The 17,060-nt window shown below is 36.4% G+C and overlaps 1 protein-coding gene across 5 annotated transcripts in view; it reads left to right on the forward strand.

Annotated features, from left to right (window-relative positions):
- The window catches only part of LOC145666552 (uncharacterized), a 93,206-nt gene extending 77,324 nt beyond the window's left edge, over positions 1-15,882 (forward strand). For all 5 annotated transcript variants that reach the window (XM_081733873.1, XM_081733878.1, XM_081733875.1 and 2 more), the window contains 2 exons: positions 3,825-4,067; positions 15,526-15,882. In XM_081733873.1, coding sequence (XP_081589999.1) covers positions 3,825-4,067; positions 15,526-15,753 — 471 coding nt within the window. In that variant the 3' untranslated portion in view covers positions 15,754-15,882. The remainder of the gene's footprint in view (positions 1-3,824; positions 4,068-15,525) is intronic.
- The last annotated feature ends 1,178 nt before the right edge of the window (positions 15,883-17,060 follow it).

Raw genomic sequence — 17,060 nt, forward strand, 5'->3', positions numbered from 1 at the left:
AACACAATGTACAAGCACTAACCTATTTTTGCATATCTAACCCTACTCTAGTAAGTTACTGTACTAACTTAACCTACCTTCCTCTATTATACCAACCTGACCAACTCTACTATCCTGCTCAACTCTTTAAGAATATCACTTCAAGGAAGGAAAGCACAGGCTGATGGGTGTTTCTGGGATGAACTCATTTTTATGGCACATCGGTTTACATGCATGTTATTAATCTGTACGCAATTAGTTGGGCATGCGCCAAGAAGCAAGCAAATTGATTTTTTGTTTTAAGTTTACGTCCTATTATAAAATTGAACGAATGATTTTTGCTATTGGGTCTCTTCGTTTATCGTTAGTAAAATATAATTCTAATCTTGGATCATATAGGAGTAGTCGTTACCTATAATTTTCAATTAATATTTACCTAGTTTATTTTGTACACACCATATTTGAATATCAAGAACGGCACAATAGGTCTTCCTTACTACCTAAGAAAAAAGTGATATCCTCACCAACAATCATAGAGTATCAACAGTTATTAAAAGCCCTTTTCATTAGCTTTATTTCAATAAAAATTGAATGGATTTTATTTTAAAAATTGAATTAAGTGTTCAGAATGTTAAGAATTGAAAGTTAAGAATGACATGTCACTTGCTATCATACACGACCAAATTAGAGTTGGATGAAAAGTTTGATGTTATACTAGATGAAAAAATGGATCATCTGAAGTGGCCTTTAGTTTATTGGTCCGTTAATGGTAAATGTGACTTTTTTTTAGTGTTGCGTTAGTGGCAATTGTGGCTTAATTTAGTGTTATCTAAGTATGTTTTGTCGTGATGACATTGAAGTAGTGTGTCTCTCATTGTGTGTAGTTGGACGATAGTTTAATGATAAACACTACGACGGCAACACAGTTATCGAACTGGAAATACAACAAGAATCCTTCTCTGCACCCTCCTAATGTTATATGTTTCCCGCAAAACAGAATATTCATATTTTTGTGGTTTGGCAGTAAATAAACTTGTCACTTAGATAACAAGGAGTTTTGACTTTATTGGGATGTTATTATTAGAAATCAGCCGTTCGATTTAAATGTTTTATTTACCAATATATATATATATATGCCCTTTAATTTGAGGTGTCACAAGACACATGTTCCTCTTCGAGGGTGGGGCTGGTGGGTGGATGATTTCACACATATTCTATAGCACCGAAATAACTCCTGCTGTACTCCTATAATTTTCCTGCAAACAGAATATTCATATCTTTTGTGGTTTTTAGCAGTAAACAAACTGGCTACTTAGAAAGCAAGGTCCATATACACAATTCATTGTGTGTCATTACTAGAGAATTAGCACTCCGATTATATATATATATATATATATATATATATATATATATATATATATATATATATATATATATAACCAGAATGTTTCATTTTCTGTGCCCTTCGATTTGAGGTGTTCTCATTTAAGATTTTAAGGGTGAGGTTGGTGGAGAGGGGATGGTTTTCACACATCACCCATAGGAGAAGAATACTCCCACCTACACTCCTAAATGTTTTCTGCAATCAAAATATCTATATCTTCTGTAGTCTAGGAGTGAAAGCACTGGCTATTTTTCAAAAATACATCCTGTATATACTCCCACTGGATAAATATATTAGGTTGGTACGAATGATTTTTGTTTGGGGGGGGGGATGTACCTGAGCAACACCACACAGGGATGGACTAAGATCACGCATTATTATATGTTTAGCGGGATGGGGTACCCGGACAGTCAGGAGACAGTACATTGTTGAATAGGGTTGTGTGAAAGTACATCATGGAGAACATAAAATTGCGAATTATTTTTTTTGTACAAATTCTGCATAGCAAGCCACAAGAAGCAGTAATACCGAAATACTGCTTTGGTAAGTATGATATCTAATCGCGGAGATGGTTTTCAGTGAACATAAAAATCATGCCATTTACAGCAGTTGGATATTTTAAACAGTTCCCGGGATAAGGTAAACATTAGTAAAAATTTGTTACACTGCTTAAAATTATGCACAGCTGAACTCCAGTTATACAGACTATGAGCTCTGAACGAAATCCGGATAATTGGGACAGTCATCGAAAAAAGCTTATGAAGTGAAAATAATTGTATAAAATAGCTTTGACTTAATAAAAATATAGGCATATGACATGTTGGAAATTACGAACAATAATAATAATAAAAAAAGACATATTTTCTTAGATTTGAGAATAGAGTAATACAGTATTCTGAAATTAATGCAGTAGAAATTGATTAACTTAGAAATATCCAAAGATAGAGTTCGAAAATTCCAGTTGAATAAAATTAACGTTTAGGTAGGATATTAAATTCCAGGAAATCATGTTTTTACGAACGTACACATACAGTTCGCGGTAATAGTGTTTAAATGTATTTCCTGATACTGTTCCGCTAACTGAAATTCGGATAATTTGGAAGAACTTGTTGTAATTACTTAATGATTTCCCAAATATGCCAGTTTAAGCAACATAACAGTCTACCTATGTTTTTCATATGTCCGGGAAGGTTTGCAAAATCAAATTACTCTGAATAGTATTGAAACTCATGTACATAATTTAAGTGCATACTGACCAAAGTTTCTTGAAGTAAAGTCTTTTAAAAACAGTCAAATTTTCAGTCCCTTGTGACTCTGTCTCTGTATATTGGAAATGCATAATATCACATCATTCATGATCATAATATTCAGCACTAAGATACTTTCGGTGTGCATTACCATGTCCGTCTTTCTAGCATTATTATTGTTGTAGAGGACTCCAAATTTAGGCTGTAGTACCCTGTTTGTAACACTGAAGAATAAATGTCGATGTTTGTTTTATATGTCGATTTGAAATATGTAATAATCTGATGTAGTGTCATTTGAAAAATACCACTTTATGTTGTGTTAGCAACGCTCTGTTATTCTTGTAGTATTGTGGAGTGCCTCAGCACGGTGGCTCAGTGGTAGAGCGTTCACCTCCGGTACTTGGGATTTCTGGTTCGATCCAGCTCGCGCCGTGTGAACTTGTGATGAACAAACACCGTGCTTGTGGGTTTCCCGGGGTTCTTCCGTTTCCTCCCACTTTCTTCATTCCACCATTCCACTCATCTCTCATCATCACCGTCTCCTTTAGCCTAACCGGCATAACCGTGGGATGTAAAACTTAAAGATTTTATTTTTGACCTCGAACACATACAAATTGATAAAATTAACTAATAAAATATGTTGCACTGTATTTACAAATATCCTACTTTTAATGTCAGTGAATAAAATATATGATTTACCTTTTTTATATGTCATTAATCGTATTTTATTTTAGGATTGTTGTAGATTTGCATTCATTGTTGCCATTTGAATTTCTTTTGAACTATTTATTTTAATGAAAGAACACACCTTCACATCAACATTCATGTCAGAGAACTGTCGTCTGATTTGTAATAGAATCTCAGTCAAAATAATCGACTGAAGATGATGTACTTGATGTAAAAAGCTTGTTAACTGACATAAAGGTTTTACAAATTATTTATAGGGTTTGTTTATGAAGTAGTACTGCTTGTTAATGAGATTCATGCTTTATATTCCATGGGATCCGGCGAACAATAATTGTTACTTGTGAGCTTGTTGGTGTTTAAAGTCAAGTGTCTGGTTAGAATAGACATTATTTGTGAAGATTTACTGTGCTAGCTTTGCTTTGACCGGTTCTTCCTTTCATACCTATTTCTCAGAATAAAAGCGATAGCATATTTTATTGAACGCGGTTTTATTAGGTAGAATTATAGTTCTTAGCAATTGATTTCAGGATTGGAAACCGTGGCCAAGCCTAGATAGCCCAACTCATCAACCAGGAGCGTCGAGAAATTCAGCAAGTCCTAAAAGTAAATCTTCTCCTGCGAGAGGAAGAGCCAAAGAATCTCAGCTATCTGACCCTTTCTCAACTTTACCTCTCGATGCACAAAAGCTTGTAAATAACATCAGTGAGATGGGATTTCATCGTGCAAGAGTAGCAAGAGCTTGCAAGTATCTTGGAAAGGACAGGCAGAAGGTAATTACTAAAATGTTATAACAAATTGATATATACTATGCATTTTATTTTATTTTATTTTATTTATTTATTTATTTATTTATTTATTTATTTACTTATTTATTTATTTACTTATTTATTTATTTTTTGTAGATTTTTATTGTACACTTGGGCTTAACTGTAAATTTTTCTGTGCTCGAGATATATAAGTGGCTAATATGATTTTCGTATCCCTAAACACGCGAAAATCATTTCTCAGAAGAAAGACATCACAAAAGACTACATTCATGTTTCCTTGGTGGCGATAACGAAGGAAGGATATTATATGGATTTTTTTTTTTTTCGTAAAGCTATCAAATGTTCTTCTAGGCAGAATAGTTTATTATCAAATATCGAATACTGATAGGCCAAACGAATGGATACAAGAACCTGATGAAAAGTGGTATTCTGAAGTACGGACTATTCACAGAAATACAGAAATTCACTTGGAATTGTTCAGAAATTAATTGTCCGATTTTTATTATTATTATTATTATTATTATTATTATTATTTTAAAACTAAGTGATTACGAGAGTCATTACACTAAACTCTAGGTTACAAAGTGGTTACACTAATAGTCTCTCTTAATCATAAATGCGCGAAGCAGTCTGCCAATGTAATGAGTCTTATATCATCATGACGAGACGTAACATTAAGGCCAGAATCAATTAACGTACTAGAGTGCGAGAAACAACAGGTGACAATATACTAGGTCTTTCTAAACATTTCAGAACAACAAACCATTATCTTGCACAAATCAGAATTCTGTATTATTCAGTTTTCAGAATATAAGCACAAGCGTTGGAAACACTAAATATCGATCCACCAAATTCATAAAATAGCACTTGACTGGCAACAGAATTTTGTCCAGTGCGAGTTAAAAATCTTGATTGCTCACTTGCATCTCGAAAACCGTCAGAGCAATTTCATCAAGATTAACAATTTTCATCCGAAATATTGAAGTAATTATATTTACTCACAGAAGTAAGTTTCACAAGTTTCCATTTATGAAACAGTGAGGTAAGACTGTTCCATAAATGGAAATATGTGTTTTCATCATCGAAGCGGTTGAAGGTAGTACTTTAAAGATACTGATACATGTACGTGGAGACAAACTTGAGTAAATTAAAAACTTAATGAAATTTGCCTCTGATATTGATATTTCTTTCACATGAGATTATTAGATTTACAGTAGATAATGGTACAGTGTCCTATGAAACATAATTTGTTCTTGTTGTTCTAACAGTAAGAGGTATCATAAATGAAAGCGTCAGGCTTTAAGTCTTGTTACATGATTTAAAAAAAAAAAAAAAGCCTCTGAAGAGTTAAGAAATAAACAGTCAGAATCAGAATTTACCTCAAGTAATCTGTTAAAACAATTGTATTTAAATAGTATTCACAGAGGAATAAAAAATAAAGCTAGTATTTGCTCACAAATTATTGGTGTTGTATAACATTCTGAGACTAACATGCTGACTTACGGTAGTCCACACCGTATTGATCAGGTAAGCTGCATTTTCTTTAGGCGTTGCCATTGTTGTGATTGCGAATGGTGATAATGATTAGAAATAATGTAAGTAAAAGGCTAATAGTCACCACAAAAACAAACCTCATCACTAGGAAGTACTTTCGAAGAACATCGTCTTCATCGTCAACATAGGCATAATTCAAAAAGGATTTAAACCATAAAAAGAATTCTAAAAATGTGCGAAGTAAAAATCATCTTGTCACTAGAATTAGACATATGTTAATAGTAAATCACTTGTCACTGTACACGTAAATAAGTCGTATCTTGATACGAAACAGAGATTAAATTTAGAAGTGAATTATAAGTACAGGCGCGAGTTTTACGCAATGCGCGATAAAACGAAATGCGTCAGAGTTAAGTAATTTTCAGTTTCTTGATGTTTTATGATATTCTATCTGTATTTTGGTTTCCGTTGCGCGAAATTTTTAACAATACGCGATATAACGCGAAATTTTAAAAGTACGTTTCATTACTTTAGAAACGCTAGTTTTCCGCTGACGGAACGGTAGAACGTGGCATGAACTGTGCATTTTGGGAGATTAGGACACGATTATAGGGAACATGTTGCTCGTTAGCTATCACCATCGCAGCTGGATGGGGAGTTCCGAAGTGATGATTGAAGTTTGTTGTAAATGCACTTACATATGTGTGGCTTCCAACAAGCAATGCCAGTTGAGAGAGATTTTTTTCCAAGTATGGACTGATGATAAGTGACATATAGCATGCTTATATTTAATGCTTAAATGCAACTTGTGCCTATGTATTTTCAGAAGACAACAAAACTTTCCTACTCATAGTAAGTTTAGTTACTGATTTTCCTCAGTTTGATTTGAAAAAATATAATTTTCTATAAATGAAATTGACATTGTCAAGTGAAGTATTCAGTGTATTTTGTTTTTAGGTAATTAATGGTTTATTTTTATAGTGATCTAAGAATAAAAGAAACAATTGTAAAAATGTCAGGAAATTCTTTTCCACAAGAGCTACCAAAGGCGAAATTTTATTTGGAAAATGCGACAAAACGCGAAATATGAAAAACGAAACGCGAAATTTTCAGATTCTTAGTGCGAAAAACTCGTGCCGCTAATTATAAGTACACTATAGGGAATGTTTATGTAACCTACACATGTAAATAAACAGACAGTGTATAGACGTATAATAAAGAAGAGTATGTTGCTAAAAGAGAGAAAAAATGTTGGAAGATACATATACAGGACAGTCCATTCATCTTGTACGCTCTTATAACTTTTAAACTAATAGACAAAAAACGCTGAAATTTTGTACCATGTAAATATTCACGGGGGACATTGTTTGGATACTTTGTGATACTACAAGGTTAACAGTGTTGCCAACCCGACATAAAGTTGTATTTTTTTTTCCAATAGTGCTACGTCATGTTATTACACGTTTCAAATCTCAATATAAAACGAAAACTTACAATGCCGCACTTGTCGTGTCGTGCCAATATAAAACGAAGAATGCTAAAATATTGGGCATCACAGTATATATGCCAAAAGTTGTTCTCCTGTCGATATATGCATGGTGCTCAATTTCAGCTTTTTTCTATCCATTAATTTATACGTAATAAGGGCGTATCAAAATAAATGGTTCACCAGGGGGCGCGGTGGCTCAGTGGTAGAGCGTTCACATCCGGTGCTTGGGGTCCCTGGTTCGATCCCAGTTCGCGCCGTTTGGACTTTGTGGTGGACAAACACCGTGCTCGTGGATTTTCTTAAGGTTCTCCCGTTTCCTCCCACTTTCTTCATTCCACCATTTCATTCATTTCTCATAATCACCGTCTCCTTTAGCTTAACCGGCATAACCGTCGGACGTAAAACTAAAGATTTCATTTCATTTCATTTTTAAAATGGTTCACCCTGATAAAGACAAAAATAAATTAAAAGCAGGAGGGATTAATCTGTTACAAAATATACATTAGGTCGTTATAATTAGCTTCTAAATCAGTAGACTGAAGAGTGTCAACACATTCTTAATTTTTTTGACCCTAATCTAAACGTTATAAATTTTACGGCGTAATATACGGCAGGGGCCGATTAAAGGAGGGGGCGAGGGGGGCGATCGCCCCCCCTTCCCCCAAGAGCCCTCTTAAATATTAAAATTACACACACTGCCGCTCGTAGCTTACCGCCACACGAACGAAAGTTTGGGATCATTCTTGCATTATTTCAAAAGAGGGTTAATTCTTTAAACTCTATTTAAAAATAGTCTCTGTTTAGCATGGCTCGTTTACGCTAACGATAATTCGAGTCATAATATCAGATAAATCTCAGGAAGAAGAACGATGTTACTTGAGGCCAGAACATCTGGAAAATCCGTGGCTGGTTCTTTCCCATAAGGAGAGGGATCTCTTTTTGTAAATATTGCTCACTTTTTGCAACGGGTTTGGGGAAGGGGGGCTATTAAAGAAACGTGCCTCTCCAAACTCTTGAGATTAAACCTTTGAAGAAATTCGCTACTTTCTACGGTATTTTAGAAACTCACAACAAGGCACAATATCACATTAACGCTCTTGAGGTCGGAAAATCGTTTCTAAAAAACTACTGGGAACCAGTGAAATCAGTCGAGAATCAAATCAACTCGTCAAGAAGACAAGTCATCCAAAATCGCGACAAACTGAAATTAATGTTGGGAAATGTAATATTCCTTGGAAGGCAAGGCATTGCTTTTCAAGGCCACACGGACAAGGGCGCCGATTTCTCCGTAAATTTGGGGGGCTATTCAGATGCAGAATGTATATATATTAGGATTTTAAAACAAATTGCATTCAAATTATGTCAAATATTGTATATTCATAAATACAATAGGGAGGTCTACATGAGATTTGGTGGGCCCGGCCTCCCCCCACAGGATCGGCGCCCTTGCACAGGGACGGTGCGTGTGCAGATAATTGGACCTCAGATGGTGACAGCGCAGAAACTAAGTTCAACGAGGGCAATTTTCGAGAATTGCTCAAATTTAGAATGGCTTGTAGTGACGACCTCTTAAAGAATCACTGGAAGAAAGCATCGAAAAGGACCATTTTTGCGAACAAAACCATACAAAATGCCCTCATTGAGGATTGGGGATGAGAAATCACGTCTGTGAAATTGTCAGTCGAGTGCGAGAGAATCAGTTTTATTCTATTATGTTTGATGAGACTACGGTCGTTTCGCACACATCTCAGCTGTCTTTGATTCTAAGGTACGAACACATGGGTGAAATAAGAGAAGACTGCTTCGGTTTCATTGATCCTCGATCAGCAGAGCAGAAAGGTGAGGACATTGGTTGGAGCTCGGAATCCGAAGACGCAGAACCGACCGAACTTTCACTGACTCGAGGGAAAATTGGAGAAGTTGTTCTATCTTTGCTACGAGACTTCTCACTCGACCCGAAAAACTGCGTTAGTATTGGTACAGATGGTTGCGCCGTCACGATCACTCAAGGTCGCCGGGCAGTGCAGGAGATCCAGAAGGAGGCTTCAAACGCGCTGCACTGTTCATATTGCAGTCACAGCCTCAACTTGTCCATCTTCAGGTCGTCGTCAGTACAGTGCATGGGGAACTGTCTGGGAACATCGAAAGAGATCATTGCGTTTTTCACCGCATCGTCAAAATGTAATACTGTCCTTAAGCTTATGGTTAGTGGCCAGTTGGAGACATTGTGTGAAACGAGATGGGTTGAACGGAACGACGCGGTGTTACAACTTCACGTGAAATTTTAATAAATAAGTGAGGTTCAACAGTGTGGTCCGAGTTAGATACAGCAGCCAAAGCATGGGCACTTCTGCCATGCACGACAGCAAGTTAATCGTAACTATTACGTGTCTTCAGGGTGTTCTCACGATAACCCTCCCCTCAATCGACTTTTGCAGAAGACAAATTTAGACATGAACGCAACGTCAGATGCCATTCAGGACACTATCGCAGCATTAAACAAGAAGCGTTCAAACAGGAAAGAATTCAAGGCAACTTTCGAAGCAATATCCAGAATGGTTGCCAGTGTCGACGTGCAGATTCAAACTCCTCATCTCACCCAAAGACAACACATCGTACGAACTTCAGGGCAGATGACACGACATCTTACTACTGAAGAACTGTCTACATTCCGTTGATAGAGTCGGTTGTAGAGACCTCAAAACTCGTCTTGCGCAGGAAGTTTTAAATGTATACGGACTCAACATTTTATTGCCAACACGCGCAACTGACTAAACTCTGAGCAACAACTTCCGCGTTCTAGCAGAAAGATTTTACAAAACTATCGTTATTCAAGAAAAAATGCTGTTTTCCCTCTTTAGTTCTGAATTTGCAATCTGTACTTCTAAATGGAAGAGAATTAAAGAGAAAGGTGGAACTCTATCACGGACTACGTGGGAGGCCTTGACCACCAGCGAGGAAGATCTTCACGTAACTATTCGAAAACTGCTGCGCATACTTGTAACCCTGTGGTACGGATTCCACGTTAATCAGGTCTCATATAGCCTCACTGCTGAAAAGGACGTTTAACTCAACATCAACTAAATTTGTAACCCTGCATTCGAGCGTGACCAGTGCAGAACGGTCTTAATCCACATTGCACTGACTGAAAACATGGTTGCAATCTCGTTCTGGTGAAAAGCGGCTGAATGGACTAGCACTTTTAAATGTCATAGGGACATTGTCGTAGATCGCGACAATATTATATCGACAAATACGCTTTGTGTGGTATTCGCCGAAAAGCGTATTTTGCGTTATAACTTGTAAGTTTTTTTGTCCTTTTGTTTAATTCCTTTTACTAAAATACTGAAACATTTTGAGCGTTCTAAAATATGTTTAACCTGATATTTTTTCTAGCGAAATATTTAGTAAAGCATAGCCACGACCAGGCCTGTAGACAGAATATCTTTTCGGGGAGGGGGCATTGTGGTGAAAGTTCCGTAGCAATTATATCTTTCACCCTCTTTTTCTTTTTTTGTGGGGGGATTTTGGGGAACATATTCCACTCTACAATAAAAAGCCCCACTAAGACGTTTGGTTTAATCCGCTAATGATATACGGTGTATCGATAGATGTGATTGAATGTCAGGTTAATGCAATAATGTTTTATTTTGGTAGCAATAAACCGAACATGATCACATTGAATGATAACTAAATAATTTACTGATCTAAATATACATGTGCACTGGTGTCTCTGGCATGTAAAATTTGGGGGAGGGGGGACATCAAAGAAAGCGATTTAAGTGGTACAACCTAGCCCAACCTGTTTATTAACTTCGATTCTATTTGTTACCTTTCTGCTTACCTTCACGGACCCCCTAAGGTATATCAAGAACTCGATTACAATCGTTTCACACCCTGAATATTATATTCCAAATAAATATAATTATTATTATTTATATGATATTCTGTCGTTAGTAAATAAATTAAATTAAAATAAAATATTGAATATTTTGTACTTCAAAATATTGGGAGGACGCGTCCCCTTCGTCCCCCCGCTAGAGACGCCCATGTACACGTGAATAAGCAAATATAAATTCAATGAGCTGTATTTTCACGTTCCACGATAGTGACTTGAAGCTAAAGGAGACGGATAATTCTTGAAAGTTAATTGATATGAGTTGATGGAATGAGAATGTAGGAATAAATGAGAGAAACTCAGGGAAACCCATGCACCCAATTTTGCCCACCCTAAATTTACCTGGCCTGGAATCGAACTGCGAACCCCTCGCGCCAAAGCTGAGCACTCTGCTTCTGCGTAATTATGCCCGCCAACAAATGTAGAGGCAATATCTTGCACAAAGCATTGATCATAATATGACTTATGATAAAGGAAGATGTGTTATATCACACGTGTTGAAACATATGAGAGATTTACACTGAAATCTCATCACGAAATTAGTATAAAACCACAACACAAATGACAGAATATACTAGTGTGATTATAAGTAAATATGTGATCTCGTGCCAATATTATATCACCTTGAGTATTAGAAAAAAAAATATTGAAATATACGTTCATTGTTTCTATTATATACTCACATATTCCAGAAACAACCAAAGATGTTCAAGGAGAAATTTTTGTACTAGTGGAAAATAATAAAATGAACACCCAGAAGTCATGATCCAATATGAATGAAATTTATACACATCCTCTGTACATGATTATGCGCACCAGCTCATACCCCATGAGCAGTGCATAGGGTGTGTCAAAAGAAAATGTCAGTGCATTGCGTACCCTACTCCAGCTTCAATGTAGGTCTATACTGTTGCATACAAACGATCGTAAAGGTACCGTGTTTCATCCTGAAAATGACGTTCCAAACTTTCAACGGGTGGCACAATTTAAGGTTTGTAGCTGGTATTGCATACTGGACCAAATGTCGTCTAATCGAGTTCCACATATGCTTAATGGAAATGGTGCCTGGCAATCGTGCAACCTAGGAGAGTGACGTACACCTTGGAGAAAGTACAGAAAGTGTATAGGCCGACATTGTTCCTGCTGAATGATGTTCTGAATAGAGGCGAAAGTCATTGTAGGTTATGGCTCTCCACGCCATCAGATTTAGCGTTAGGTTTGTTTATTGCTGCCGTATACACAGGGAAGGTCCTGGTCATATTATCCGATGAAGATCACCACTAACACCGAGGGTGGGGTGGAAGTGGTTCAATTGTATGGCGCGCACCTCTGATGCATGGGGCCCCTGGTTCGTTCGCGCTAAGCGGGCTTTGTAATTTTGGTGGGTTTTCTTAGGGTTCTCCCACTTTCTTTGTTCCATCATTTCTATCATCATCTTCCCTATCGTCTCTCTTAGCATCGGAGCACAGTCATAGGACGTTAAAAAACTAAGGCAGAACCAGCTTTTATTACTGCATAGAATGATGCGCCACTCCTTCCTCCAACTACTGCTTTAGTGACCCCATTGAAGGCGAGCTGTACATAAACCAGACCTGGGAGGAGGATTGCTGAGTGGCATGCGTATCATAATTCTGCGTCCAGCAAACGGTTGCATTTGATTTTGATTGACTCCCTAATCAGTGGTGTAATCGCTGTGCAATACGCAGTATCAGCTTGTGTGATGCAGAATCCAAGGTGTGCATCTTTGTCGTCTTGAATGGGCTGATCTATTCACCTTCCTCGGTCCAACACTGATCACAGTTCCCGTGTAATGTGTTGTACGATTCTGCTGAGAGACTCCGGCCTTCAGTTGGCGCACACAGTTGGCGCACAATATGCCCTTGTTCAATTTCTGTTAATTGTACGAACTGAGCTCACGTATGGCGACCTGGTCTGTTTCTAACAAACTAATTTGACTCTCAGTGTTGTGTAGGAAACACCTAGTCACTCTTTTGTAACATCACCGATTGTTTCTACAAGCTTGTATTTTCCATACGTACTTTCTTCGCTTTTGGAGAGCCTTGACCCTTCCATTCCGAGCTCTGATGCTTTGTTAGTAGTTCGTACTGAAAACACCATGGTTCATCATCTATAACAATGCTTGACTTGCATCCTGGATCCTCATGAGGTGCTTATTTCATGCCTATGAAGTGTTCCACTGTGTATTGTTTTTGTTCACTACTGAGTGTGTGAGACACAAACTACGGACATGCATTTCGTTTGCCCAAATTTTTGATTAGAATGAGACAGACAGTGGACTTCGGAATTCAAGTGAGATCCTCGATAAGCCTTGCAGATGCCCAACTATCCTTGTATACAATCTTCGCCACTGTTTGGACACTTTTGTTAGTTTGCACAATCACTGCTGGTCCTGATCGTGGATCATCTTCAATGCTCTCACGACTATGACGAAACCTTGCATACCACTTAAACACTTCAACACCTCACTACCTTAAAAAATTTGAAACGTCTTTGTTGCATGTTTACCCAGTTTGAAACAGAATTTAATGGTGGCACGTTATTCCATTGCTTCCTTTCCGACGACGTTCAGCAGGTACCGTCAGTCACAGAATTCGTATGCCTCGACTGTCATTGCAGCTTTGACGAAGACAGTCGAAATGTGTCGCTACGAGTACATATACTTCTTCATAGATATTGCTGGTAGTTCCGTGGCAGAGAGATCAGTCACCTTCCCATTGGACAGACTGTATAACTTTAAAATGTTCTCGACAGATGGCATTAAAGGTTTCAGAATCTATGTACCCCTGCAGGAAGCAGAAAACAAGAAATTCGTATGAAAATCACAGACTGCTGAAATCATTCTTTAAGGGTCTCGAATACCTGCGCTATCGTTTTACTCCAGATCTAATTAAATGCTTCTTGTATTGATAAAATGCATTTAAATGACACATAAATCTAATACTACATAAATTTCATTTGATATTTTATTTTCATATAGCAAGGGATATTTAAATAGATTTGAAGAGGAAAACTAAAATCAATCTATTCAATTCCAGTTCATTTCAAATGAAAGAGAATATTTATATGAATCAGTGAGGAGTTCCCTCGTAGCTATGTATATAGCATAGACGATAACCAGATTTTGGCGCAGGATACTCAGGTTCAATTTCCGGCGAGAACTCATGTGGTTCGGATCCCACGTTAAGCTGTAGGTCCACGTCTCATGTACCCTCGCTGCTGAGTGACGCTAAACCCAAACCAAAATAAATAAGCCAAAAGACAAAGTTAGCGCGGGAATTCAACATTTAAAGTGCAATGTTCTGCGACCCACTTACAACACAAGAAGCACGTGAACGAATAACTTTGTGATCAAAAATTGATTCACTTTCTAATCCGAAACTGCCCTGGTACTTTCAGTCTCGCTAAGTTCAATATTCAGCTTCACTGTCCATTTTTTGCGACACACACGAGAAGTAAATTCGAAACTACTAGTTTCAGAAAATAGAATTTCGTCGGCAGTGGCCCAACATAAATTTTACTTGCTAACTTAGCTTCTAGAATGTGCTACATTCTGCATTTTAATATGGGCATTGTAGCGAAGTAGGCAGACAAGCTCTGTCGAGCATTTAAACTATGTACAGGTAAACAAGATCTAACCCTGAATATACTCGAGCTTTTATGTTAAGAAGTTAAAGCTATCGGAGTGTAAAACAAGTGATTGCGCATAATTATATATTCAGGGCAATGTGCTTTTGAACATATTTTATAATTACCTCTCTGAAACATAATTGTACACTCTCTTCAACTTTTGCATGTTATTACTTTTTAAGTTACTTTTTGCTGATTATTTCTTAGTTATCATATGTGTATTTTTAGAAAGTAAGCTATACGGAAATTCTTTAATTTTACAGAATAGATAAAAAGTAACATATTATCAGTGATATCTGAAATACAAAGAACTTTATATTCCAACTTTCAGGTCATTTTTCTCATAACCCTATGAGCAGGTAGGTTTAACAATAGTTCCAGTGGATTCCGAGTCCTCAGATTAATATCAAAAACGCAATTAAAATTTATCCAAGCGAGGACACTTTTATCTTTGGTATGAGTGGTAATTCTTTTCTGATCACTCGTCCTTATAGCTCTGTACATTTCTTACCGTATATTAATTTTCACGTTAATGTCGCAATAAAGACCACTGATTTAGTACAACGCATATATACTACTGCGAGTGAAACGTACATAGGTTTTCATATTGGAGATACATGTGTACCGAAAGTAACAGTGTGTGTGATATAGGATGTTTCTGAATTGATTTCACTTCTCTCTTCTATCATGAAATCTACATGAGGTGAGATAAAGTTGATATACGTAATAAAAAGAAAAAGCTAATAAATAAAGAATGTTTACCAAATGAACGCGGAGTGAGAGAAAAGCAGTTCTTAAATTTTTAGTATTTGGAACATCTCCGTTATTCGATATGTACATATTTTGTTTGTTTTAATCCATTTACCTTCCCAGCCGGAAACTCTTGCATGTTAGATTGAAATCATTGATATGTTTCTTTGGTTTATTTGTAGATCGTGGAGTTCTTGATACAAGTGCAGATGCTGGAAGATAAGAACTATCCAAGTGACCGAGTAGAAATAGCTGTTATGTTAAATGACTGTGATTCAGCGCGAGCGGAAAAATATTTGAATTATTTAGAACAGTTAGTGGACTTCGGATTTCCTGAAGAAAGAGTTTCAGAAGCCTTAGTGAAATGTGACAATGATCGTGATAAGGCATTAGATTTTCTAATGTCGTAACTATTTTTTTAAATGCCATTCACTGTGAATAATGAAGTGTACAATAAAAGTTACTGTTACTTTGAATACTTTTAACAGATTTGTGTTGGTAATTAACAGTTTGTAAATTTGTGAATATATATATATATATAAAGAGTGAGAGCATTATTATACATATATATACATATATATATATATTAAAATTATTATTTGTAAAACAAATCCTTTCTCTAAGTCAGTATATCTCCAGAATTATTATTTTCAAGCGAAAAAGAAAGAAATCAGTATAGAGATTGTTAATACGTCCTGTGCTTATTTCTCTTTCTTTTTACTTGAAAACCACCATGACTATCTGAAACGGTAGTTAGTTTATTTTGCAATGTTTAATTTCTTCTGCAAAATGTTCATAGTACTTAAAAAAACTGTAAAGCCTGATCCACTCACAGTTGTCACTTTGGAGAATAGGTTGACAGACAAGAAATACTAAATGAAAAACAAATCTTTCGCCCAACCTTTAGTCGAGAGGGGTTTCTTAGGAGGGGAAGTTTTTAACGATCTATATACCAAACCTTCTCAAGGCAGCTGTTATTAAGGAACATATGTACTATGAATTGTGGTACTACACGGTACTGGATTATTGGAAGTTAGCCATTACGATATCAAAAAATCAAACTATCCATAATATTTAGCAGACTGATACCTGTAAGGAATCGGACATAAAAAAACCTGGTCAAAATAGAAAATGGAAATTATAATAATTTCTGAAATATATAAAGAAAAGAACTGCAGCATCTCTAACTGTATTTTGATAACAGACAATGGAAAATCAGTAATCAAAGGTACAAGCTAACCCACTAAATTCTTTTGCTCTGGTACCTTATATTAAACCATACCATCTGTAGAGTTACTAGTGAAATATGAAATACGAACAAATGTATAATTATTGTTTTCGGAAAAGCTACGTCCTAAAATAAAAATAAAATAAAGTTTCTTTCTGGATTCTTCGGGTATTTATTCATAAAATACTAACGACGCATTAGAGCAAATAGTCGTAACAAAAAACAGCCAGACCAGTAAACTACCTTCTGAAATTTGTATTGAAATCTCCAGTTTATTTTTCTTCCTATACTATCACATGATTTGGATACTTGTCTCGCTGGAAGGGAAAAGAATCCAATTGTATACTATCCCTTATGGCTTCTTCCAAGATAAATGGTTTGTGTTATATTGTAGGACCAGTGAAATGTTGTAGGGTGTATGGAATACGAACAAAATCGCCAGATCTACATTTTGAGAAAGTTCGTTTAGTAAACTACCTACTGGCGTTT

Source organism: Thermobia domestica, chromosome 12 (genome assembly GCF_964235325.1).
Source record: "Thermobia domestica chromosome 12, izTheDome1.hap1.1, whole genome shotgun sequence".
Classification (NCBI taxonomy): Eukaryota; Metazoa; Arthropoda; class Insecta; order Zygentoma; family Lepismatidae; genus Thermobia; species Thermobia domestica.